The sequence below is a fragment of the Bradysia coprophila genome, unplaced genomic scaffold (assembly GCF_014529535.1).
Source record: "Bradysia coprophila strain Holo2 unplaced genomic scaffold, BU_Bcop_v1 contig_324, whole genome shotgun sequence".
Classification (NCBI taxonomy): Eukaryota; Metazoa; Arthropoda; class Insecta; order Diptera; family Sciaridae; genus Bradysia; species Bradysia coprophila.
In genome coordinates, this window is record NW_023503584.1 from 872,985 (window position 1) to 898,627 (window position 25,643).

The window sequence follows — 25,643 nt, forward strand, 5'->3', positions numbered from 1 at the left end:
CTCCAGTGCATTAATTAAACTAAGAATTCTATGTGATAAATTCGAGTACATGGGGGAAGAACGTACATACAACGATGTACATACGTGAGACCTTTCGAAATAATCATTTCAAATTTTCGCAAAGAAACAACTTCAATGTTTCAACAATCAATGTTTTCAATGTAATCGTTCCAAGCATTTCGTACTGGAAATTCAAGACTTGAATCACTCTGATGATGTCTCGTTATTACATAAAAAAATAATAATAAATAATTCCCATCAACCACCAGTACCATTGAAAATTTACATGAAAATCAATCAGTCTGCACAAAACGTCGCGTCACAAAACGGTGATTCGAAACATTAAATCATTCATTTCCAGGATGCTGCTTTTTATAACACACACAATATTTTTTTTTTGTCATCATAATAAGAAAAATAAAAGTTCGTCCCTTCCGTAAACAATTTTCATATTGAATTATTGAATGAAACCCACTCAACTAGAGCAATATAATGCATTTGATGTTTTGCGAAAGAGCGATAAGTCGTAAGAGCGATGTGCTAAGAGAAATTTTTTGTTAACTTTCTATAAATGGCCTGTCGTCTGTTATCGACAGAAGCGAGAATAAGTGCTAGATGATGTTCTGTTATACAGGTAGGGGTATGTATGCTGTAACGAAGTAAAAGATTGTGTTTGAATCTGTTGACAATACTTCAAATAAGTAGTAGATTTCCTTACTATGACGCGGTGCGCTTGTCGTCGTTTGAAAAGATTAATATGAGAGGAGCGACTAAGGATATCGTAATAATTACAGTGACACTCGTATGCACTCAAATTTGAAAAGAGACGTCTATTATTTGAAGTGATGCTTTTGAAAACACTTCAAATTCTCTGGAGTCGAACCATGGTCCTTCGGATGATTTTTCAAAATTCTCATCAATCAAACAACTCATTTTACCAAAGACTTGGTCTCTTCTAACATTTTCCTGTATTGATTAGTTCATTTCTCGTTAAACTCGGTTGAAATTGTTTTCATTTTGTAGAATGTCTAACATGTCTAAGCTTCCCCGACAAGTAATCTTTTTTCGACATTCAGAGACTATTTTTTCCAGAAAGTATCATCCAATTTTCTCGAAAACAATTAAATTATCTCGAAATGACTTGAATAAAATATGTCGAACGAGCAGATGTTTTATTATTTAGAGAAAGAGAACCGAAAAACTTTCGACGTTCAAAAGTCGCTATAAACTCCAGAACGCAATCATTATTATTCAACCTACAATCCTGTTGAACTTGTAAAATTTAAATTGTTGGCAACCAACCACTAATTACTTGATACGCTCGTTACTTCTTCAAGTAATTGGAGGACATAAATGTAAGTTTTTCGTTTTCAGATGGAGACTTGTTTTTATGAGTACAGGAGCAAATTTGTTACCTGGCAGAAATAATTCAAATTCAATGTGGCTAGACGAGTAGATGAAAAACTATTTTTGGTGAGGTATTATGATTTTTGATGCAAGAATGTAAAACTGGGTCGAGTTCTAAATATATTGGCAGTCAAGGGTTGAACATTGTTTAATAAACAAGGGAACGTTTTTATCAGAACACCAGTAGATGAATAACCTTTTTGTAATTTAATTTTAAATTAAAATTTCCTCATTTTTATGGTCGGACATTTATGTTTTAAAATGTTAATCCATTCATCTACTTTCAATTATGTAATGCTAGGGGGCTATTTAATGTAGAACATCATCTGCTATGGACAACATCGACAAAAACATACACTGGTTAAAGTGAAATGTAGTAAAATGAATGTTTAAAAAAATGAAGTAAAAGATTTTGTCTGAAACACTCAGCGAGGCCATATATTGAACAATAGAAGTAGCAGATTTATTCGATATATATCGTGAATCACACTGGTGACACGCTTTACATATTTAAAACTTTGGTGAATTTTATAGAAATTGAGGAAACTCCAACGAAAAGTGAGATGTATTTCAGGAGTATGAGATTGTGTTAGATGTCCACTTGCCCACAAATTGCAATATTCAAATTTTAAAGACCTGGTGGTCGATTTAATGCAAAAGATGCTAAAGTGAAGAACTCTCAGATTTCAGAGTTTTACCACATTGCCTCTAGAAAGCTTTAGACTAGACGCACACTACAGTAACTAACTTTTAACAGCAACTTCAAATACGTACTTAACTATTCACAGGCGACAAACACTTCAGTTTATCCAATCTACTACTTCAACATACTTTCGACAGATTGAAATACACAAATTTTCCCACAAATTGTTTTAACAATAACTTTGATAATACGACAACATTAACTAAAGAGCTCATCGCTTAATTGTGTCGTAAAACGATAACTGATATTATCATCTGTCTGGGTTAAAAAGGTTAAATTTCTTGCAGTAAAATTAAAGTGGGAAAAAATTCCAATCTTTGGTCGACTTGAAGAGAAATTTGTAACCGAATTTAACGAAATCGTAAACTTCCTCTGTGTTGTGCATTTTTCATTCTCAAATTATTTCGATTCAACCTTCATTTAGATCCTTTTTTCAATTAATTTTTTCAAAAATAAATTCTGATTTTATCCCAACGAAATGTCAACCCAATTTCACATTAATTGAATTGATGGTTGTAATAAAATCATTTCCTCTTTGATAACAATGAAATTATCTAACGTATTTTAATTGTGAAATTAAATCTGTGAGCTTACCGAACGAAACAACAACAAGAAAAAAATTGTATCTCAAAACAAGAAGAAGAACATTAACAACACTCAGAGCCCACTATACACAGAGTGTGTTTATTATCGAAAGGGATATTAGTGGAATTGCGCAAGAGCTCAAATTTCAATTAAATTATTGTGTAATCTGGCTTGTGTCGTAGGTATGTATATATCCACATTAAGAACCGTTTTTGAAATTGTCACTTTGTTCGAACTGTACTCCAATAACCTACAATTAGAGTGAGAGTCGCATAGGTACATACGCATGTTAAATAGAATGTGTACACACAACAAGAGGTATAAACGGAAATTGAAATTTTTATAAATTCGAAGATTTCGTCAAAAATGGGTGAAATGAAAAACGGATGAAAAATAAATCCTTATTCAGCATGTACGTACACTACATCTCGTATACTAGTAGTTTAAGTCCCGAAATCATTTGTTACATGTTATCCTCATTCACTTTTCCATTAATAAAAATATATTGGAAACAATGTCCTCATTGAACTTCCTAATTTTCTTTTTTACATTACGACTATATCGTGCCAATAAAATGCATTTCATGAATTAAAACAACACTCAATAGCATATATATCGTAAAGAGCCCTTTACAACTGGGTAACATATATTAATATTCATTCAGTCGACTATTATGCACAATATCCACAATAAATGTCTCTTAATTCCATCATGAAACAATTTTTGTTTACCTTTTGTCGGCTTGAACAAAAACGACAACACGCAAAAAGAAAATTCGTCACTCTCTACGAAAGATACACAACAACTGAACACTAAGTACGTTACGTGAAACTAAAATTCAAAGCCAAAAAATTGTTTCGGAAGCAGAGAGTTCTTGTTTTGCGTGTACATATATAATAAATGGAAGCGCAGCTGCTATCTGTATGTATTGGTATATGTGTGTATGGGATACTCTTGCACCCAACACATCTGTATAGTCAATTTATTTAGAAGAAGAAAAAAATGTCCTCAATGCTCAGTTGCCACTTTTTCCATTTTCTCTGTATATTGCTCGTTTTATATCCCATGCACATGTATTAAATTGGTGGTGTTTTTCTTCGTGCACACGTTTTCATTCTGTAAATGTATGACAAACGTTAAGTAGCTTTACGCGCGAGCTTTTTCATGAATAGCAACGAACAGCGTTTGATTGTGTGCATATTCGATATAACTTGCATTGTAGTGCAGTGCGTATGGGAGTAATCTCCAATCATTGCGTGTTAGTAACGTTTCAGAGGCTGACTAGGATGTAACGTAGAGACTACAGAAAGATGTTCGTTCTGGTAGATTTTGAGCAGTCGCTGCCAATATTGACGCCGTGACGTCAAAAACTTCTATTTAGCCTTTTGAAGTAGTTGCAAAAAACGTTTTCCTTTTACGAATTTTGCAACTACTTTTGCAGCTTCTTCAGCTTCTTCTATTACTTTTTTCTCGAAAATCTACCTAAAATAATTGTTTGAGCTGATTCGATTACTAATTCTAGAACATTGAACATCACCCGAAAAGACAACTGTTGTATTGTAATATATTGTTGACCGCAATCACCTCAAATGTAAATAGAAATTTGAAAAGTCAGATTTATCCGATTTGAAGCAGAGGACGTAACCTTTCATTTTTCCAGAGTTGAGTAAAGGATTTCACGTCATGAAGGTGTCGAAAGAAGTGATTGAAACAGGAAAAGAGCTGTTCTTGATGCATGTAGTACTTTTTCACCGATCAAATCAAAATAGATTAAGGTTATCTCGCTTAGTATGCGTTTATTGTGTAGATGAAACACGGGTTTTCAGGGGTTTTGCATATGTACCAACTTGCAAAAATAAAAAATCTGCTGACTGGTGGCACTCGCTTGACGAACGAATAAAACGAGAAGAAATTTCTTTCTCTATTGAGATGCAAATTGAGCGCAGGAAATTTCTTGTGAAATTGATTTTTCATGTTAACCGAATGTGTTGGGGTGGTTGAACCTTTAGTAAGACCTGACAGTAAACGACATTTATGATTTATCCCGGCCTTACCTTAAGATTGACCTGCCATGAAGTAAATTTCTTTCTGACGCAATTGCTAAAAGGAACGGTTTCCCCGACAATTTTTCCCCCGTACGCACCACACTATACACAGTTGTCTGTATAATACACATTTTGATACGACCGCGAAATTAAATTCGGCATTTGGTTCGTTTAAGTTCGGAGAACCGGTGGTGTTGTTTTGCACGGTGGTTGATTTTGATGCTGTTTTGTTTATTTATATATAGTTTACACAGGGTTTTTATAGAACGGATCCTGAAGCGTTACTACTCTCTCTCACTCTCTCAATGCGTGTATATAAAAATACACACTCTATAGGTCTAAATATAGCACTTTCGGTTCGTGTACTGTATGAGGAATTATATTTACGCAAAATTGTCATAGATGTATGTAATCGGCGTATTATATACTATTATCTATACAATGTAAAATAGGAATATATATCCATCTATGCGCCTATATAATATGAATATTAAAAGTTCATATATCGTTTTATGTTTATATAAAAGCATAAACAAGCGTGTATGCGAATTAAATTTTCTGTAAATAAAATCAAATTTCGTGAAATACCTTTTATATATTGCGCTATATGTGCCCCGTAATACGTTTTCTTTCCATTTTTTTTAAAGCAGCATATACTACCTCGGGTACATACTCCAAAATTGAATTTAATAGAACAAATTCAGTTACAAAATATCGTTTTCGTCGTTTCAACTTAAGCGTAATACTAGCACGTGTAACACGACGTTACAACGTTTATGATTGCGATAATTTTGCGAATAAACAAGAAATGAATTTTTCCCGTTTTTTCTTGTTCTTCGTTCATATGAAATTTTTGTTTTTAATTTAAAGTTTTTAAATTTTGTATAAAATATCGTAGCACTTGACGATACCGGGTTGAAGATTTTTCTATTTTCGGATTTACTTCTTTTTTCATTTCCCAAAAAAAATGGAATTTCATTGAATTGTATCTCACATCATAATCATATCCTTGTCCAATTATTGTATATAAACGAATTCGGCGGTGTACGATTCATTTAAAAATAAAAACCAAATTGGCAACAATGCGTAAATCGAAATTTTTAATATATATATCCCAACAACATATACAAATAAAAAAAAATCGATTTTGAAAATTTTTTAATTGAAATAAAATCCGAACCACTATATTGCCACTGCAAACATTTTCTTCTATTTGTACGGATGTGTATAGTATACGTATAGTATACATATATATATACATCTAAATATACACATGTACAAAAATAAGGATGGGAATTGAGTGACTGTGTATCAACTATCTCTCGTTTTCGTGAAAAGTCCATTCCATCTTACTGTTAATTTGTTCTTGATTTCTATTATGCGACATGTATATTGCATGTAATTTTTAAAATGTTAGACGAATACATAAAAGGTCATCAAGTAATTCCACTGTCACAAGAGAGTACACACACGAATTGCTCCCCAGACAATAAAGTCACAAAAAGGACAATTTTTTTGTAGGTTCTCAACTCCCCTACATTATTTCGTACAAATTCGAGATGTAATAAGACGTTTGGTTACAACATTCAAAACAAAAGATTGTTGATTGGGTAATTGTCGTTTTGAATAGATAAGACTGACACAATGACCATGACCAACCCTACGAAGAGATTTTTCTTTTGATTTTCCTATACCGTTGCTTTAAGAAGTTCAAACTTGTTTGATAGACAGAGCAATTTCATCAGTAAACGACAGCGATGACAAAAATAAGCAATGAATTTTAGCTCATTCCGGCTTATATAGCAAAATAAATGTTAAAACAAATAACGTAAAGGATTTTGTTTTGCTCTTCTGTCAATAGTTCCTAAGGAGTAATAGATTGATAAATATATTGCTATTCCACCTGCGACTTAAACATCAAAAGGTACTCTTTTTCCAGAGAGTTACGAGGAAATTTCTAGCAAATTTGGAAATCCATCGACAAAATTTGGAAGTTCTATCTACTATTTCAAGGGATGCATAGGTATACGACCCAAAATTTAAAGGAAATGTTCGTTATCCTCTTAAAATACACCATAAGTTTGAAACAGATCCGAAACCGGTCACTTAAGACAAATTTGTAGAGTAAATTCAATGGACTTTCCAAAGGGCACAGTCGGAATCAGTGGCTTTCTGTTGCATATTCCCCTAACATACAGACTGTGTGTGACGCTAATATAACATACTTTTCACATAATAGCTGAAATTCGCAATGCTTGAGTCCTACACTTGATTGCTGGCTATTATTATCGAGAAAATTGTCCGACCTTCTACTTACAATCAACAATGTCGATTATTTTCCCTCTGTTTTTTGCATCAATCCAGGACATTATAGTCTGTACAGTACACCGAGTATGAATAACACGAATTCGGGCAAATTGATGACATCATGGAGGGTGGTAAGGTGGTTTCGTAAATAAGCAATTTAAACTTTATTGATAGATTGCAATACGTGGATGCAGTATTTGTGGTGCTCGTCAACATTTTTCAGAACGGTGGGTGGTGTTTGGAAAACCTATTTCAGAAGCAGTGTCTTTTATGGCCACGTAAAATAGGATGAGTCAGCTGGAAATCAATTTTTAATCTCTAAATTTCCCATAAAATTATTGAAGTCTTATAAAACGTAATGTGCATTGAGCTTTGTTATTTTATGAAGCATTTTGTTTTTGTTGTTGTTTTACATCATACACACATTATGTCTGCTTATACTTCTGCATGTGAAGAAGATAACTTTATTACTCTTTCATATGTTTCACATATAATGTTTTCCCGATCTCTCGATAAATATTATATAAAGTACAAAGACGAAATATACATCTGCTCCTCGTTGCACTTTTTTCTTTTGTGAATGTAGTGGTATGAATTGAAAAAGAATCCTATATTTCATTAAATTGGACATTCGAAACGACTCGGGATTTATTTTATGGTTCAGCTGAGAGACTACGTACAACACTATCGATCGATACTGGAATAAGTGTGTTTGTCTTACATGTTCTGAATCTATATAGTTTTGTGTGCAGAAGTTTGGTGTCCTACATTTGCATTAAACCTTTAGGAACGGCTCTTCATCTGTTTGGCAATAATGAAAAATAAATGAAATGGAAGTTGTGTCGATCGTTCAACCATAGTAATACAGACTATGTCCTCATTTGAGTAACTTTTTATTTTGCATGATAAGGTGAGGGTAAGTGACGGTTCAGCCGAAAATAAGGAACAAGTACCTATAAAGACCACTCACGTTTGTACATTTTTATCGAGTGCCGCAACCCGATAAATATACAGCCAGTCGGTGAAATGAAATTCTCATACTTTCTTCCACGCAAGCTGAAAATTTGGACAGATGGCCCATAAATTTTCTGTCAAAATTTAATTTCACTGGCTGGCTCTATACTTGATCAACATAGTATCTTCTTCTTAAGGTAGCCACAAAAGTACAACAAAATTGATTTTTTTTTCCTCCTTTACTACCCTAGTCACCCAGGGACCCAGCTGATATAAACAAAAACGCAAAATTCCATAAAATCCTACAAAAATTGTCAGTTTACATGCCTACATGTGCTTCTTTGTATACTTTCCTTTGGTCAACATATACGATCAAACTCAAAGTTTAGCAATCATACTTCGCTAGAAGCTCCTTTAAGTGCAGTTCGAATAGATATCCCTGATTAAGAGTAGAATGCTAAAACTCGGTTTAAACACGGAAACAATTTATCAAAATTTAATTATTAAGCAAATTGCTTGACTGAAATATTTACAATTTTTGTGGTCTACCTTATTCAAGAACAAAAGAAATGTACAAAAAAACGCATCGAATGTTTGAGAAAATTAATGATAAATAATAGTGGACAAAAATAGGAGTGTGTAGACAACGTGACTCCATTTTCTCAAAAAATTACTCTTTTCCCAATGACTTAACCTGTTACAGACGGCAAGCATATGACCAGTATTATCATCTAATCTGTTACTTCCATCGATCAAAGTATTTTCAATTGGTTGATTTCCAATCTTGTACTTCAATTCTTTTAACTTGTATTTTAAAATATAAAACCATGTTACCTAGAGCTTGTCATTATTTTTCGTCGTTATCGATATCAGATGAACATGCGGAATACTTCGAATCTGTCTCTTTCCGCAAATCTGACATATTTGTTCTCGAGCATTTCCGTTCGATTAGCGGACTACGTATGAATAATTTCGTTTTTTTAGACGAACTTCTCCCTCCAACCGGTTGTATTTCGTTGCTTTGGCTTGGTCTGGCTAGCAGTGAAGCAAAAAAGCAACTTAGCGGTCCAAAGTCACTCGTTGTATTTTCTAAGCAAATTTGACACATTGGACGGTTCGCTCGTGGTTGTCGGACATTCAGCTTCTTGAAACGATGACTTTATATTTCTGGGTGGTATTGTCAAATCAATCATTGAAATTTCTTGCTCAATGAGAATAACATCATCATCATCCGCGCCGTTTCTTTGACTTATTGAACTCATTGCAAGAAACAAACTAATAACACAAACAAAATTTGACCGGACTCAAATCACACAATGATCTCAAAATAGGTTTTCGGTTCATCAGACGAATGTCCAACAACAGCAAACGCTTTATAGGTTTGTTACTGTGCTCGGTTTCTTTCCACTGTGACGACTACATAGGTATGGTCACGTGATTTGAGGCATCGTGACAATATTTAAGTTTGTACGTAATTTGAAATCCAGGAGCCAATGGCTAACTTTATCATGAAGATTGAACATTTGGCATGTAAATTTACATAAGCAAATCACGGTCAGGTTTTTCGTCTGCAAATCACGGTCAAGGACCTTATACCAATTCAGCACATTTGCTGGCACATTTTCCATGTTTTGATGTTTTTTTAAGACTTTAACTTCCGACAATGAATCGGGTGAATCATGAGTCTTGACTACTTATTCGTAGTCGAACCATTAGACCCGAAGGCTAATTCATTTATGTTTCAAAATCGTGGTATTCTCATCTCATATAAATGGTAACGTTTTGAATAGAAGATGAAATCGGAAATTAGATTCATATTAACATGTCAAACGGGGACGGGTTATCTTGGACACTATGCCAAAAAACGCACATTCCTACTAAAACGTAAAAAGTAAACTCATGCGATTATTAGCTACTAGCATTTTGTAAAAGGATACGGGCAAGGAAGTATTCCCAGCATTGAATTTGCGTGCGAAAGATTGTGTGAAAAATTGATTTCGAAATTTAATTGTGATATTTTTGCTTCGTTTGTCAGATTCTAGGTTGGATTGGCAATTTGCACTCGAGTGCCTGTGTCGAGTTGACTATTTGCAACCCTGGTGCCTATAGCACTTCCCTAAAAGACTATAGGTGCTCGGAATAATAATTTTGATTTTTGGTCGTTTTACACTTAGCCTTAAAACAGTCTAATTTTTTTAATAGTCTCTCTTGGACGCTATTGGTACGCTTGTGCTAATAGCCTCTCTTGCAAGCGCGTGCAAGTAGTGTCCAAGAATAAAGCGCTTATTTTAGGACAACTATTAAAATATGGTTTCGTTAATGAGTCCTTACTGAGTTAGAAAGTGAGAAAGTGACTATCTAGATTTAAGATATCACCATTTGGAGCGACTTAATATACGAAATGATACTGCAACGCAATCTCAATTTATTCACATTTATTTGTCCAATTCATTGATTAGATTTATTTCACTTAATAACATTTATACATTGATTCAATTTAATAATTAATTTATCTTTAATTAATACAATCATCGTCATCATCATATTTTGTAATGAGCTGTAACCTCTTTGAAATAAATTAAAATTTATATTTGCAGCTAAGTATATAAGATATATTACCCAAATTGTACATAATATAATAATAAGTCCTAATAGCAGTAACACAAAATCCATTTTTTTTAATTTTTTTTATATATAGAAGTTAAGACACTACCTTTTTCCGTCTACGATTAAAAGATAAACAGTACGAACAGTTAGAGGAAAACATTTATCATAAACAAGTGAGGAAATTAGTATAAATAGACAAATAGAAATTTGAACCAATTAAATAAAATGAATCGAAATGACTTATTAAAATCACATAATTTCATAAAGACGAGATGCAATATTGAATGCGACGACGAGGGGTAAACAATCGTGTATTTGAGTTGAGGGCAAAAAGATTTTTAAAAGAAAACCTTAAAAGGAAAGGACTTTTTTCAGAGGATATTCAAGCAATTTTAGGTGATTTTTAAGAATTTTCTCTGATTTTTAGTGATTTTCTATTGAAGTATTTTTTGAGAATTTTCTTAACAAAGGATTTTCTTTTACGTGCACGAACATTTTCTATCTTTATCTGTCACTCGTACGACAATTACGTTGCGTTAATATTGCATCAATTTCTCTACGGAATTCTCTTAAAATTTTATCTTTGGATAAATTCGTTAATCGGGTGTGGGGGGTGATTCACAACACTGAAATTCGAAGTTAATTCTTTCTATAAAATACGTTATTGGATGTTGTTGGATTAGTAAAGGGCAAATTATTAATGGCATGTGATCAATGGAATTCATTAAAAAAAAATGTGCTCAGCCCTTTGACTTCTGAACGTGATCAATTCCTTCGTGAAAATTTTGTATCCAAAACTGATGCAAAATTTAATTCCTTTTTGACTACAGTCCACACACCAATTGATCACATGAACAATAAATGGAAAATGGAACGATAACGATTAAGTCTAATGTTGCATAGATTTGGAAGTTTATCCTTGTTAGGTCCCACAAAAAAAGTGAAACTCTTGCCATTACGCGGAATTCAATGATGAAATCAGATCGAAGATGGAACCATCAAATGTAAAGATTCTTAAATTTGAAGAATTTAACTTGCATAGTCAAACTTATGTTTGGCCATCGAAACTGGCTCCTTCGACTAAGTTTCTTGATCTACGCATGAAATGAAAATTCTGGCTTAGATTGGGTGGGGACGAGTGCTGTCAATAGAAATTTCAAAAACAACTACACTGTCCGCCGCCTACTAATTTTGTGTGCCATATCTCGCCGAAGATTAGTGCACTATTCTGCGTTGAATAATATTAGTTATCAATGTTAGATTACAATGAGACAAGAATTCCATCAATTGAAGTGGCACCTACACATTTTTGAACTATTGCCGATAAGTCTTGCTTCTGTGGCGTTGTCTCAAATGAATTTGGCTTTGAAGAAGAATTTATCTCTGGAGACTATTTTAAATCACATGACCTACACTACACATTGATCTATTTATAGTTGATGCAGTACTAAATAACTAAATGTGGCTAGAAATGTTGAACTTGTTAGTGTGTGTGAATACAATTCTGACTAAGACGTGATTAGCAATTATGAACAACAATTTAGCTAAAATTCTAGATCTACCTCATATCATTTTATAATGAACTATTGAACTAACCGACCGAATCAAAGGCCTTACTTTAACCATCATTCAATACAACAAGCATGAGCTCTGCGCTGACAAATTCAAAAAATTTCGCAGAAGTAAATTCGGTTCATGTTGCAAGAAGATTTCTTTTTTCGTTAATTTTGCTAATTTTCCATTTTTCTGTAAATACTATCAATGCAAACTAATCAGAAAATGACAATAAAATTGGTATACCTGTCCTCAAAATGAATTTGGTCGATAAATTTGGCACGGAAGAGTCGTGCGTTTAGTCCTATTAGTTTGGTTTTATTCTTCAATCTTACGTTAACATCTCGTCACAGTGACGTTAATCTCTAGGTTGAATGGATTTCCAATTTTTTTTTATTGGTAACAGAAGACACAGCTGACGATGTAGCCTAATTTCGCCGCTTAACTGAATCTCAATAGATGCTTCAATGGGGGATAGAGGTTTTGGAAAGGTATTTTTGATCGAAATAAAATATTATTCGTCGGTCAGGTCAGGTCACGTCAGATTTCCGATTTTAAGGTTCAGGTCAAAATCTATCAGTTCAGATTCAGGTCGAATCAGGTTTCAGATTTTCAAGGTCAATTTTCAGGTTGACCTGACCTGTTCCGAGCATCGCTTATCAACCAACACCTAGACTCTTATAAGATGTTTTTCAGCTTGAACTGTACATTTATTACAAGATATTCACTTGGCAGAGTAATTAAAATTATTGATCCAAAACTCTTCATTTCTGACCGTCTCTGTTCTGATATTTCGATGATGGCGGCTGTACTTTTGGTAAACTCAATTTTTTCAATTAGATGTTTAAAAAAAATCGGCGCATTTTACAGGCATACCGTACTTCGTCGTACTTTTTCTCCGTCCAATACAGCGCCTATTTTTGGAAATTTTTTCCGAAATTTCCAAAAAATTGCCAAAAATTTCCAAAAACTGCGAACCAAATTTTTCCACCATTTCGAACGGTTTTGGCATCTGCTGAATCAGCCTGGCGTTTTAACTGACTCTCGATTATTTCTTGACACTATCAGGTTTCAAATGAAGACAAGTATGATTAATTTGAAAGACGAGAGCGTCAATAATCAAACATAAATCATTGAGAGCCGGCTAAAACATAAGGCTGAGCTCTGGAGTTGCCAAAATTATGGCAAATTATGGAAAAATTCGGTTTTTGGACGTTCGCAGTTTTTGGAAATTTTTGGCAATTTTTCCAAAAAAAATTCCAAAAATAGGCCCTGGTCTAATATGAAAAATACTATTCGTACCACGGACTAAAAGTCTTTTTTAGCGTATCCGATTCCAGACCTCGCCTTCGGCTCTCACACGCCAAAAAGGACTTTTAGTCCTAGGCACGAAATATACTATTACGTCGATCAAAAATAAGCTTGTAAAAACGTCTGACGTCCATTTCCACTGAATAATTTTTTTTTATAAAATCGCACTGTAATGGAGGCGGATTGGAACTGATACGCTGCATGCAATTAATTAACGATCGTTCAGCCTGGCGAATATCGTCACTGTGAGCGCTGATAAATTCCAACGGATTACAAATTCTGTCAAAACTTTCTCGTTTTATGATTTTTAATACAAAAAATAGATAAAATTTTCTTTTTGGTTTATAAATGGAATGCTTAATTGTCGTGAGATTAAGTCAATATACTTTTTACGTGATACTTTTACACTGTAGGATATACGGTAAACGATTCTTACTTTCTACTGTTATACATTCGATTTCCTTTTTTTTCTATTTTCATTTTTTCTTATTAAATAAAATTTATTCGACTAGAAGAATTGAAGATGAACATTTGAACATAAGTGTAAATAATAAACAAAATTTAATTAAACTTAAAAGAAAAGACAACCTTCCCATTTCAACGCAGTTCTAATATAGAATTTTTTATAGTTAAAAATGAAGGAGCAACGGAATACTCGTCATATTCTCATCATTTATGATACAGTTCGTTATTGGGACATTAAATAACCTTCTTTCGACAGTTACTCTATGGTCCCACCAGACCAACATAAACCAAATTTTATGTAACTAAAGTTTGGAAATTGATGTTGGTCCTATGGAAACAAATGCTATCACTTCTTTCGGTGACAATTTTTACAATACCATTTTCCAATATATTTCCCAGTTTTTCGATATTTTTCCCTAATTTTTCCAAAAATTGTTTTTTAACGAATTAATGAAAAATCTGGAAAAAATCCAGGAAAATTTGGGCCAATTTAAGAAAAAATGGGAAAACATTTTCCCAAAAAAATTGTTCTTGCATATTATTGTTCACCGATTTTTCTCAAAGAAATAAATTCTATTGCATCGGCTCTGAGGTCCAAAAGTATTATCTAAGCTGCAACAAACATTAACTAAATTCCTGGACCGTTCAATAAATGACATATTTTCGTGAAATTGAATCTTGAAAGCACCGAAATTCTTCGTTAAAATTCTCGAAATTTTTGAAAGTTTGCCGAATCTCGTGAAAGTTTTCAAAATTCCTGAAGTTAATGAAAATTCTACTTTTTTTTTAAAACCGGAAAACGGGCACCACCGGTTCAATAAAATTCAACCTTTCTGGTTAACGAACTGATTGTTCCTTTGTTTAAAAATAAAATTGATAAATGACATACTGAATGCTCTTAACTACTTAACCAATGACAACCAAGAAATTAGCCGTAACGAAATGCATAAAATTGGTTCGATTGGTTCACAATGTTTTAATTAACATTTTGCATTTTCATTCGAAATGTGTTTTGATTATTCGTTTTATTTTGTGGCTATACCGTTCCGTTTAAGTTTCAATTAAAATTGACTTGATAAAGGAATAGTTGAGTCAATTAGAATTTCAAGTTTGCAACAAATTATTTACAATTGAATGGCAGAGCAAAAAAAAATTGGAAAACTCGATTCTGGATGTCCGAATTAATGGTATTTTCGAAAAGGAACCATTTGACCGTATCGATAAATGATTGAAAATAATATATAAATCTATGGCAAGTATGACGCGTTGATAAAACATAAAGCAGGAACTATTTTGAGAAATTTATATTTTTTTTTAATTTTGATAAATTTACGAAATTTTTCAAAGGTTTTCTCAAAAATAGTCCCTGTCTAAAGTCTGGATATACACAGAAAACAAAAAAAAAAAAAAACCCAAACATTTTGTATATAATAATTCAAGGTAGACACTTTAACTGTAACATTTAATGCCTCAGTACCCCACAAAACTGCGGCACGATAATTTATAAATAAAATTTCTTTTAAATTAAACAAAGACTTTAGTTCACAAATTTTTTAACAAAAAATTACGATTAATTTTCAGGTCACATAAATTAATTTAAAGACAAAACATAAAAAATTTTTAACCTTCGGCTAATTTCCATCAAACAAAAAAAAATATTTTTTTTTCTCTTACTTTTCAATTTCGAAAGTCATCCATGAACCCCGCATTGACACATTATGTATTACATAAAGTAGATTCAATCGATTAACATTTTTGTTGAATATTTTTTTTATATAAGAACTGGCTTCAAATAAATAATGATTCCCCGTATTTTAATCAATATATGGAATCACGATTCACAAATTTAATTTAAGTCTAAAATGTTTCGGTTTTCTAGATGATCCTTTAGACTGTTGAAAAATTGCAACTGTTGCTCTGGCTTCAGACTGTACACCTGAATGTGGGAACAAAAAATTATAATTATTTAGTGTGGAGTGCATTGTGTTGATATTTCCACAAAAATCCTAGTTTCTTCATTCGTTAGGAAATAGCAAAATCGTAAAATCGAACAACTTTCCATTCCAAGGAAAATTCTATTCTTAAATTCTTACCAAATCTAAAAGAAATCTTACAAAATTTTCAGGAATTTGAGATTTGTCCGAATTTTCAAGAATTATTTCTCAAAATTGTTTAAAACATTCTTAGCCTGTCACATACGGCTATTCAACTGTTATCGATAACGACAACAAAAATAATGACAAGATTTGGGTAATATGCAGTGCCTATTTTTGGGAATTAAAATTCCTCAAAATTTCCGAAAATTAAATTTTTTTATTTGTTTGTGAATCTTAAGAATGATCATTAAAAAACGTTTGACTGGCTTACACACGGACGAAAACATCTAAGAAATCAAAAAATTGCCTTCGAAGTAAATAAGTAAAAAAAATTATTTCCGGTAATTTGAGGAATTTTAGGGAATTAATTCCCTTAAAATAGGCCCTGGAAATATGGTCCTTTATATAGTAGAATTAGTGTTAAAAAAATGAAGTACAAGATTTGAAATCAACAGATTAAAGATACTTTGGAAGTAATAGACCCGATAATAATACTGGTCATTTGCCGTGTACAACAGGTTAAAATTCCCAAAATTTCTTAAATATAATTAAAAAATCCTTAAGAATTCTCAAAAAAAATTGCGAACAGTTCCATGCTCATGCTAAGAATTACAAGAATTGCAGGAGAACTACAAAATTGTTGGCAGTTGAACCGTATTTATGAGGACGAAAAGATGAAGGCAATTGCCCTCTGGAGGGGTTACTTTATACATTTAACGATTTGAACCGCTTTTAAGATTTTTTAATGTCTTTGGACCCATGACCATTGAACAATTGAGAACTATTATAGAAGAAGTTGGCACAAGGAGCTAGAAAAAACATTTTAGTGAAAACCAGGATAATGAACATGAACCATTCATTAGACTTAATGATTCTAGGGCTTTTTCCTCTCAGTAATATCCTTCATTGTTATGTCCAAAGCCAGATCTAACATACGAATCGATAATTTAATGTTACTGTGCGAAGCGTGGTTAGTCTGTGGACCAACATTTTGGAACAGTAAGAACCGCATAGGGGACTTCTTTTCAAGTAAATCATGTTTTAAATGTGATAACAACACTCAAAACATGTTACGTAGTATAGGGACAGCCTAACGCAAAATCGAATTCTTTGTTGAACCAGGGCCGGACTGGCTACCAAAAGGCGACAATATAGCAAATTCAATAAACTTACTAAAGGCGCACCTACGATTTTCCAAGGAACATCATATGGCCAGTCCTGGCCTGGTTGAACATGCGAACCTTGAGACGACTCATTATCAATTTTGCCTCAATTCACACGGAAAACGAGACTATTTCAACGAACGAAGGTCCGGTCAAAGTCGATTTGAACACAGCATCAGGCTGACGTTAACCATTCAGAAACGGCAAACCCGTTATCAAGAATCTATTGCTTCCTTTAAGTTACTAGTAAGAAAACCGAGTTGGTGCTCAACACAAATTCGTTTGTTTTGTGAAACACAAGTCACTCATTTCAAGACAGGAACGGCTAGTCATCACAGAGACATAAAAGATTTGGTATCGAACGATAAAAAAGGTTTCCTCATTAAATGATGGAGACACACGTTGAATGTGTTTTCATCAGATTGTTGGCAATTAGTATTGCAGCGCCATTCGAACCAAATGTTCTTTGGTATCCCAAACAAATTCTGACGAAAAGCCTTGCTTTGACATTTCTCCTTTCCTTACACCGAGAAATTTTAATTGATTCGCCCATTACAAATGCTCAATTTACCCTTTAGTCTACGACGGAACTGTACACCGTTACTACTATCGCAACCATAGACACGAAGATATTTATTCCAACAACTAAATTGAAACAATAAAAAGTTCACTGCACAGCATATGTGTTTGCATAGTAAATGTGTGTCTGTGCACACCACACCCACCACGTCTAATATAACGACCTATTTCATTAAAGGTATGCATAACTCACCTGTGTCAATAATTTTGCTGGTGATGCGGTACGAATAAAACTCGATATATAAACGTTAACAAACGTTGCCATCAAAAACTGACAATCGAATCTGTCCATAATGCCACCATGACCGGGTATCATGTCACCGAAGTCCTACAAAAGTTTTTATTTTTTCGCGTTCATATTTGCGCTTAACAATTCTGTGGAAAATTGACGGTTGGCTCACCTTGATTTTAAAAGCCCGCTTAAAACCGGATGCAAAGAATCCTCCGAACGGTCCAATAACTGAACTGAAAATGCTCATTGATAGGGAATGCAGTAAGAATGGATAAATCGTAAATGTTTTGTTTAAGTAGAGCTGGAAAACGGGAAAAATGCAACGTTAAACAGATGAGAGAGGACACGGGCGAGATACGACTCTTACAATTGTATATTCCTGTGGTCTGAATAGGTAGCTCGGTTCACATTCCATTGCCATTTTGCCGGCCGCCTCATTATATTCGATTGGACACACAAAGAACTGATACTGACAGAGAAAATACGAGAATATAACACCGAATGCGACTGTCGCAAAGCCACCGCCGACGAATCCCTCCCAAGTTTTCTTGGGACTCAATTTGATCAATGGCGTTCGACCGAAGAAAAATCCGAACATATACGCCATCACATCGTTGCAAACGATCATCGACACAGGAACGATAAACCAGATTAATCCTGCGAAAGCAAATTGGATTAGAATGAGCGTTCCATTACATGGCAAGCCGAAGTTTGTTTTACCTTCAAAGATATTCTGAATGATTAAGTAGCTCTGTGTGACAACAATCAACAATGCCACATGCGTCCACGCAAACAAACTGAACTGCTTCATGTAATATCGTTTCACCAGCGATAGAACAAACCAAACGAATCCGATGCAGTACAGAGTAAAGGACAGGAAGCGATGATACGATACCAAAAATCGAAGATATTCCTGCGTACGTCAATCGTTTCGATTAAAGCACCGACAATGAACTGAATTATTTTATAGAGATTTACCACTCGATTGATGACCACCCCGAAATAGTCGACTAGATTCTCGCCATAGAAGAAATAGTTGGATGTGACTAGGAAATACCATGACAGGCTGCGGAACCATGGTAGACCATGAATCCGGTATACTTGATAGCCAATTGAAATGATTTCTTCGAAGCATTTAACTTGAACCAGGAGAGTCTGAGGATTGAAATGGATTAGTTTCACTAGAGTTTCAACAAATTGTCAGCTGCCACCACCTGCAAGTATTCTTTCATTTTGAATTTCGAGCAATGATGCAAAGCAGAAACGGCGTAGACGTACGTCTATTGTTATATTTAATGCCAGTGCCGGACTGGCTACCAAAGCACGCAGACAATTTAGTCTACGGGCGAAAATCTTACTGTAAAGGCAACTTAGTCGAAAAGCATACAGATTTTGTAAAAGAGGTGCCAATAACGGAATTTTCAATTTCAAATAGCGGCAGTACACAGTCAGAGGATACTTGGACTATCATAGCCAAAGTATCACTGAAAAATTCAGCAAAGAAAATTCTGATTGACGCAAAATTTCGCGAATTGGTTGTATGTATATAGTGTAGACTGTGAAGAGTCTAAAAGCAAACTTTTTGCCTGAGAGAATTTCATAAGATTATGGAAGACCTTGAAGCTTCTAACAAATCTAAGTTTTATTCGATAATCAGTCGATCTTTATCGATTATCGATAAAACATTGATATTGTACCGATTATTTACCAATTTTATCATTGATTGATGACATTGTTCTGTGAATATGCCTAACTTAACGCCAGTGCCGAACTGGCTACCAAAGAATGCATCGGATATTTAGTCTTTGGGCGCAAAATCTTACTTAAAGGCGCAACATAGTCGAAAAGCCTAAAAGTTTTGTGATGTGAGATAGGAGGTTCAATAGATAGGCTTGTCCCATATAGCCAGTCCGGATCTGCTTAATGTAAACTGAAGCAGTCGTCAACTGAATTTTGAATTTCGAATAGCGGCAGTACACAGTCAAGAGACTCGGGCTACCGTAGCCAAAGTATCACAGAAAAATTCAACGACAAGAATTCTGCTTGACACAAAATTTCGCGAATTGTTTGTATGGCTTCTCAGGAGGGAAGACTGTGATGGGTCGTGTAAAAGCAATCTTTTTGCCTGAGAGAATTTCATCAGATTATGGAAGACCTTGAAGCTTCTAACAAATCTAAGTTGAAAAAAAATCTTTAAAAAGTTGGGGATCTCAACGACTTTTACCACCTCATGGGTGACGATTCAACGATCAATCGATATTGTCTCGAGTAATTTACACTACCGCTACTTTCTTATAGCTTGCTTGAATCTTAAATGACCATGACTAAGATAGACAACACACTTTAGGAATGCGTCATAGCGCACATCAGAAGAACCACGTCGTGTTATAGATACCGTGTCATCATGTCGCATGATACAAGTATCGAAAGGTGAGATAAATTTCGACTATGGCCAATAAGTTATAGGTTCAACAACCTTATCATTGGAAGGCTTATCATTCTTTATCATGCTTTGTCTGTCAGCGTATGATATACATTTATGTGACCGCTAACGGTCGGTGGCTCGACTTTTGAGAATTTGATTTTTGAAAATTAACGCGCCATTTATTTCCTCGTAAAATATTGTCCTTGCAGTGTTCAAAACTTTCATATCCGGTGAACCCTTTTATTATCATTCCTTTTTGGATCATGTTGCAGGTAATCAAAGTCTAATATTCAAACAAGTGGCCGAAAGACATGCAAATCATACTCAACGCAACACAAAAATCTCTTGCTATTGAACTCACCGTAATCATCAATGCCAATGGTCCGCCGTAGATGATCAAGCAGAAGCCCGATATCATGATAAATGTAAAAATGCCACGAATTATGTAGTTTTTCCATCTGAACGATAAAGAGAAACCCGTTTACAATATCGATTCAACAATATCAACTGTGTGGGTACTTAGAGGTATAATACATACTTGTCCGGAAGCCCCTTGAGTGCATCGGTCAATACTTCTGGGGTTTTGTCAGTACCTTGCGGCAATGTTTTTGCCAGATTCTCTACATATTTTTCGTCGAGTATTCGTTCGTCCTCTTCCTCTTGCGAATCAAACTGTTCCGGCGAATGGTAAATAGAAAAATTATGAAAAATCGATTTCGTGTATACGAAAATATCTGATGATGTTCGTTTTGTACGGTTTTATACACACCGTACATAGCATGCATTTACAATAACTAAAAAAAATCGGAAATCGAAATAGATTCGAGACGAAAATAGAATTAAATTTCAGTTTATCTGTTTGTGTACACACAATTATCACTTATTAGAATACGTTCGAGTAACCAAAAAAATTTAGATGTGGTACGACTTGAATTTTAAAGGTCATTGAGCCTCCGGCAGGTTATGATAATGAAGTATAAAAACCAAAATTTATTACCACAAAAAAAAGTTTGTCTGTGGTTCGTTATCAATGAATGAACGTAAAGACCAAAACGAATAATTTCTGTGCCTTACATGATCCGATGTATCTCCGCCGGAATTTTTCTGTTGTTTTTCATCATCATCTTCACCTTTTCTGCGTCGTATATCAGCCATATCAACGGCACTCTAAGTTCTTACACAGAAATGTTTACAAAACTCTGTTCACACTCACACACTGTTTTTCCACTTACAGGAATTGTCTTCTCAGTTACTTTTTTCGAAATTATTTCACAATGATGAAACGATTTTCCGCCGTTTATTTGCAACTGGTATGTTGCAGTGTCACTAAATTATAGCCTCTTTACAATTGCTAATTTGTGTTTTTTTTAATTCAGAATGAAAATACGAAAATCATGCAATGGCAATATAAAAAGATTATTTTATTATTTCATCGAAACAACTGACACAAGCGCAAATTGGATTATGAGAAATGGCTCAGCCGTCTTCTACTCGGTGGCCATGCATTTTTGTTTTTGCTGATTTACTTTTTTGAGACTAAGAGAATAAGGGATGTGACCCACCCCTAACTAAAGGTGTTATTATAAAGCTCATGAAAAGTAGTTGCTTTCGCACTAATTTATTTTACCGGAAACGGATACACATTTAAAGCAAAACGTTTCCGCTAAAACGTAATTTTTAAGATTACCGCCGTCATTTTATTTCTACTGGGTCATCTCTTCTGCAACTCACGTCCCACCAAACGACAATATTGTTGTTTGTTTACATGATTGGTCATAATTTTTTTTTCATAATTTTGGTTGCTTCGACGAATATTTTAAGTCAACCGATAAGTGAACTGTTAAAAACAACACAAGAAGCACATTTCCTCACAAAATCTGAATTAAATCACACCGAAATCACCGAAATTATGACATTTTCACAACAAACACTACATTTTTGTGTTGGCGATTTGACGTTTGAAAAACTATAATCATGTTCCGATGAACGACTTTTACGATGATTTTCTTCGTTAAACCATATTTGACTAAGTTCAAGGTGGATGTGATTTGGGTGTGAAATTGAGTGGGAAGTGCTATTTTCATAGATTTTCTTTTTGTAAAATCTTTTAAATGAGACAATATTTTGAGGATGCCCGATGTACGAGTTTCTTATTTTTCGTATTTCTATTGATATTTGACAAGAAATCGCGAATAAAATCGATAAGTCCCTCCCTTATTAAGCTAAATGATTCACGTATGTAACGATGCGGTTTGACATCTTGAACAAAACAAATTCAATTATGTCTGCAAATTCTCATCTTTTATTCACCAACAATATGTTTCTCTTAAATAACACGAATGACTCCTTCTTCTCTAACAATGTCAAATGTCAAATGACATTATGATTGTGACACTTTGACATTGTTGACATCAATAAGTCAGTGAAGCGCCACCTGCAGAGAGATTGTAGTATGACGACTGGGACGTCGTTTCGACGGATAGAGGCAATGTCGATAGCTGGTTTTTTAGAGTGAATCAATACATTTTCTCTCTACCAAATTCAAATCATTCGACATATTCACTCTATCCGTCGTAACGACCCAGTCACTTAGTCGTCCTATTAGCATCTCTCTGGCCACCTGCTGTCATTTCTCCGGTATCTCTCTCACCGACCGTTTGGAAAATGAGCATTCGTCTTACAGTTACACCTTCCTTCGTTGTGATCGATTTGACTTACCTAATAGCTTACCTAATTACAACGATAGAAGCTATGATGCCTAACAATCTAACGAAAATTCTGTGGAATACATGAAAAGCCAATGACATTAAAAATGTCCCATAGAGTTACACTCAAGAGGTGCGATGGTGGCGCTGTCATTATTTGAACATGTCTGGTTTCCCATATATTTTTGTGGTTTCCTTTGATCGACAGCGCTACCATGCCACCTCTCGAGTGTAACTCTATTAAATTTCCTTACAAAATCAACTACCTTTTGACAAATTGGATGATTTATTTACTGTAATTAATTGTGACAAAAAGAATTACTTTATAATGTATGGGTCTTATCCTAAAATCATCGGAGAAATGATAAGTTGATAACGCCTGTGGCGAGATAGACGCATGCGAATGACTGGCACCAATTCACGCCGTAAGTGCGGTCGAAATTCAAAAGGGAAAGTGCGGAGGTCTTTCTAACGCAGCGTCATTTTCATACAATGAAGCGTTGAAATGTACTTTTCGGTTCACTTTTTCATCGAATCGTTCACTTAAAATTCAAATTTTAGACACACTTACGGCGTGAATGGGAGAGCATGATAGAGCCTACCGAGCCTACAAAATTGGTTCTATTCTCTAGCTGTCATTCATATGTTCCTTCTATCTTGCCACAGGCGTACCAACGTATCATTTCTCTGTATATCATGTTTTATTGAGTGAAGCACACCTAACTAATCTGATAAAATTTGCATTTTCTATATTACACGCAACGTCACATTTTTCAAGGCTGTAGATTTTGGGGAGGTTAGGCAGATCGCTGCGTTATTAGATATGCGAGAAGAGAACACACCACTTCTGATGATTTTGCCAAAGTACTGAAGGTAATGCAAATGCTCAGCGGATCACAAATTTTACGGAACCCAAGTTTCGAGTGAATTTTAGACTTGTTATATTGCTTGCGTGACGTTTGGCGTTTTAATGTTGGCAAAAATGTGTTGTTGGGCATACAAGATTGTAAAACAACATTGTACAAATTATATTGACCCAAATTCCGTGAGTTTTCGTGTATTTGCATTACGTTCAGTATGTTTATATACTTTGGATTTCGCATGTAAAAAAATCATCACTGGAGGTGAGTTTTTGTATGAAATCCGCCATTTTATCGTCAACTCCAGGTGTGTCACCCGCGTATCAGTATCTGCGTGACCTCCTCAAAGTTTACAGTACTGACAATTTCATGCGTCACGTCCGTCACGTCACGTATACTAATTTGTAACTGTGTGGAAACGTTTATGTGTTGGCACGACTGAAACTTATTCTAAAAAAACTTTAACATTCATTGTCTTAAAAAGGACCGTTATACATTGGAACAATCGCAGTAGGATTAATATGACGATGGGACATGTAGTAATGCTTTTTGATGTGACCCATATCCACAGTATCGCCGATCCCATCCTTTTCATAAATCATTTTCAGCCACTTCGATAGATTCGGCAAATCTTTAACTGCTACCAGATTACATTTAAAATGCCCAAAATAAACCGGATCTTGACGAATGGCCGAAGTGAAAAGACGTATGTCCGTTTCAGTGAATGTTTCACCCAAAACAAAAGGACCTTTGGCCAAAATTTCTTCCAATTTGATCAAAGTTTCATACACAAGTTTAGAGTTCGTTTCGTGAGCGTCTTGCGTCAGAGCAAATCCAGCTTTGTAGACTCCGTTGTTGAAGCCAAAATAAATGAAATCGTTCAACTCATCGATTTCTTTTCTTAATCTCTCAGGGTACAGATCTAGCCCTGGATGTTTCGCAAACTCATTGAATTCAGCATTGAAAATTCGAATGATCTCGGAACTTTCATTGTTCACAATTTGTTTAGTTTTTGTATCGTACAAAATAGGCACCGTGAATCGTCCCGAATACTCGGGATCACTTTGAAAATATAATTCCTTGACATACCTGAATTGGTTTACAGTATCAGGAATGCAAGCTGGATCCTCGGATTCATCCTTGAATTCCCAGCCATTATCAAGCATTAAGTAGTGAACTACTGACAGGCCAATCACATCTTCCAAACCTTTTAACTTCCGTACGATTAATGTTCGATGAGCCCATGGACAGGCTAAGCTTATGTACAAGTGATAGCGGTCAGCTTCAGGTGGAAATTTACCATTTTTAGAGATAGTATTCCGGAATTGGGCATCTTTTCTGACAAATTCTCCACTGTTTATAACATCATCAGCTACACCCATATTTTGGTTCGGTTTAATACTTAGACGAGAATGATATGAAGTTTTGAGCAAATTTTACCAGCGATAAGGGCTATCTAGTTCGTAATACCCGTTACCTTGCAGCGGTTTCCAGACAATGCAATTTAAGTGAAATATCAGAGGCGAAAGATAATGAACTGATAAAAAGTGGATGAATTCCGAAAAAGTACAGAGATAAGAAAGTCGTTTCTACTAGTTACGATGTCCCAAACATTGAACCACACGTTTAAACTCTGTCAACACCG

At 34.6% G+C, this 25,643-nt stretch overlaps 3 protein-coding genes across 6 annotated transcripts in view; all 3 read right to left on the reverse strand.

Moving 5' to 3' along the window:
- Window positions 1-3,556, reverse strand: part of LOC119079308 (DNA N6-methyl adenine demethylase) — a 55,904-nt gene extending 52,348 nt beyond the window's left edge. For 3 of the 4 annotated variants that reach the window (XM_037187102.1, XM_037187101.1, XM_037187099.1), the window contains exon 1: window positions 3,427-3,556. The gene's annotated coding sequence lies outside the window, so the exon portion shown is untranslated. Of the gene's footprint in view, window positions 1-3,115; window positions 3,341-3,426 lie in introns of those variants that run through there. The other variant, XM_037187100.1, reaches the window with a different exon arrangement.
- A 12,154-nt stretch (window positions 3,557-15,710) lies between these two features.
- On the reverse strand, window positions 15,711-21,894 carry LOC119079310 (phosphatidate cytidylyltransferase, photoreceptor-specific). Its single transcript, XM_037187105.1, has 9 exons — window positions 21,508-21,894; window positions 20,972-21,105; window positions 20,795-20,891; window positions 18,987-19,163; window positions 18,729-18,921; window positions 18,376-18,665; window positions 18,178-18,309; window positions 17,970-18,104; window positions 15,711-15,874 (listed from the first exon to the last, which is right to left on the reverse strand). The coding sequence occupies exons 1-9, from the start codon at window positions 21,586-21,588 to the stop codon at window positions 15,785-15,787; spliced, it is 1,329 nt and encodes a 442-aa protein (XP_037043000.1). The 5' UTR covers window positions 21,589-21,894; the 3' UTR covers window positions 15,711-15,784.
- A 2,575-nt stretch (window positions 21,895-24,469) lies between these two features.
- LOC119079314 (glutathione S-transferase omega-like 2) lies at window positions 24,470-25,609 on the reverse strand. Its single transcript, XM_037187108.1, has 2 exons — window positions 25,469-25,609; window positions 24,470-25,399 (listed from the first exon to the last, which is right to left on the reverse strand). The coding sequence occupies exon 2, from the start codon at window positions 25,378-25,380 to the stop codon at window positions 24,475-24,477; it is 906 nt and encodes a 301-aa protein (XP_037043003.1). The 5' UTR covers window positions 25,381-25,399; window positions 25,469-25,609; the 3' UTR covers window positions 24,470-24,474.
- Window positions 25,610-25,643: the final 34 nt, after the last annotated feature.

What these genes read in the sequence shown, in the direction of transcription:
- LOC119079310 (XM_037187105.1), bottom strand. Translation starts at nt 21,588, where the DNA reads ATGGCTGATATACGACGCAGAAAAGGTGAAGATGATGATGAAAAACAA. An exon ending in CATTCAGAATATCTTTGAAG is followed by an intron (nt 18,666 to 18,728) that starts GTAAAACAAACT and finishes TTGCTTTCGCAG; the next exon opens with GATTAATCTGGTTTATCGTT. An exon ending in AGCGGGCTTTTAAAATCAAG is followed by an intron (nt 18,105 to 18,177) that starts GTGAGCCAACCG and finishes AAACTTTTGTAG; the next exon opens with GACTTCGGTGACATGATACC.
- LOC119079314 (XM_037187108.1), bottom strand. Translation starts at nt 25,380, where the DNA reads ATGGGTGTAGCTGATGATGTTATAAACAGTGGAGAATTTGTCAGAAAA.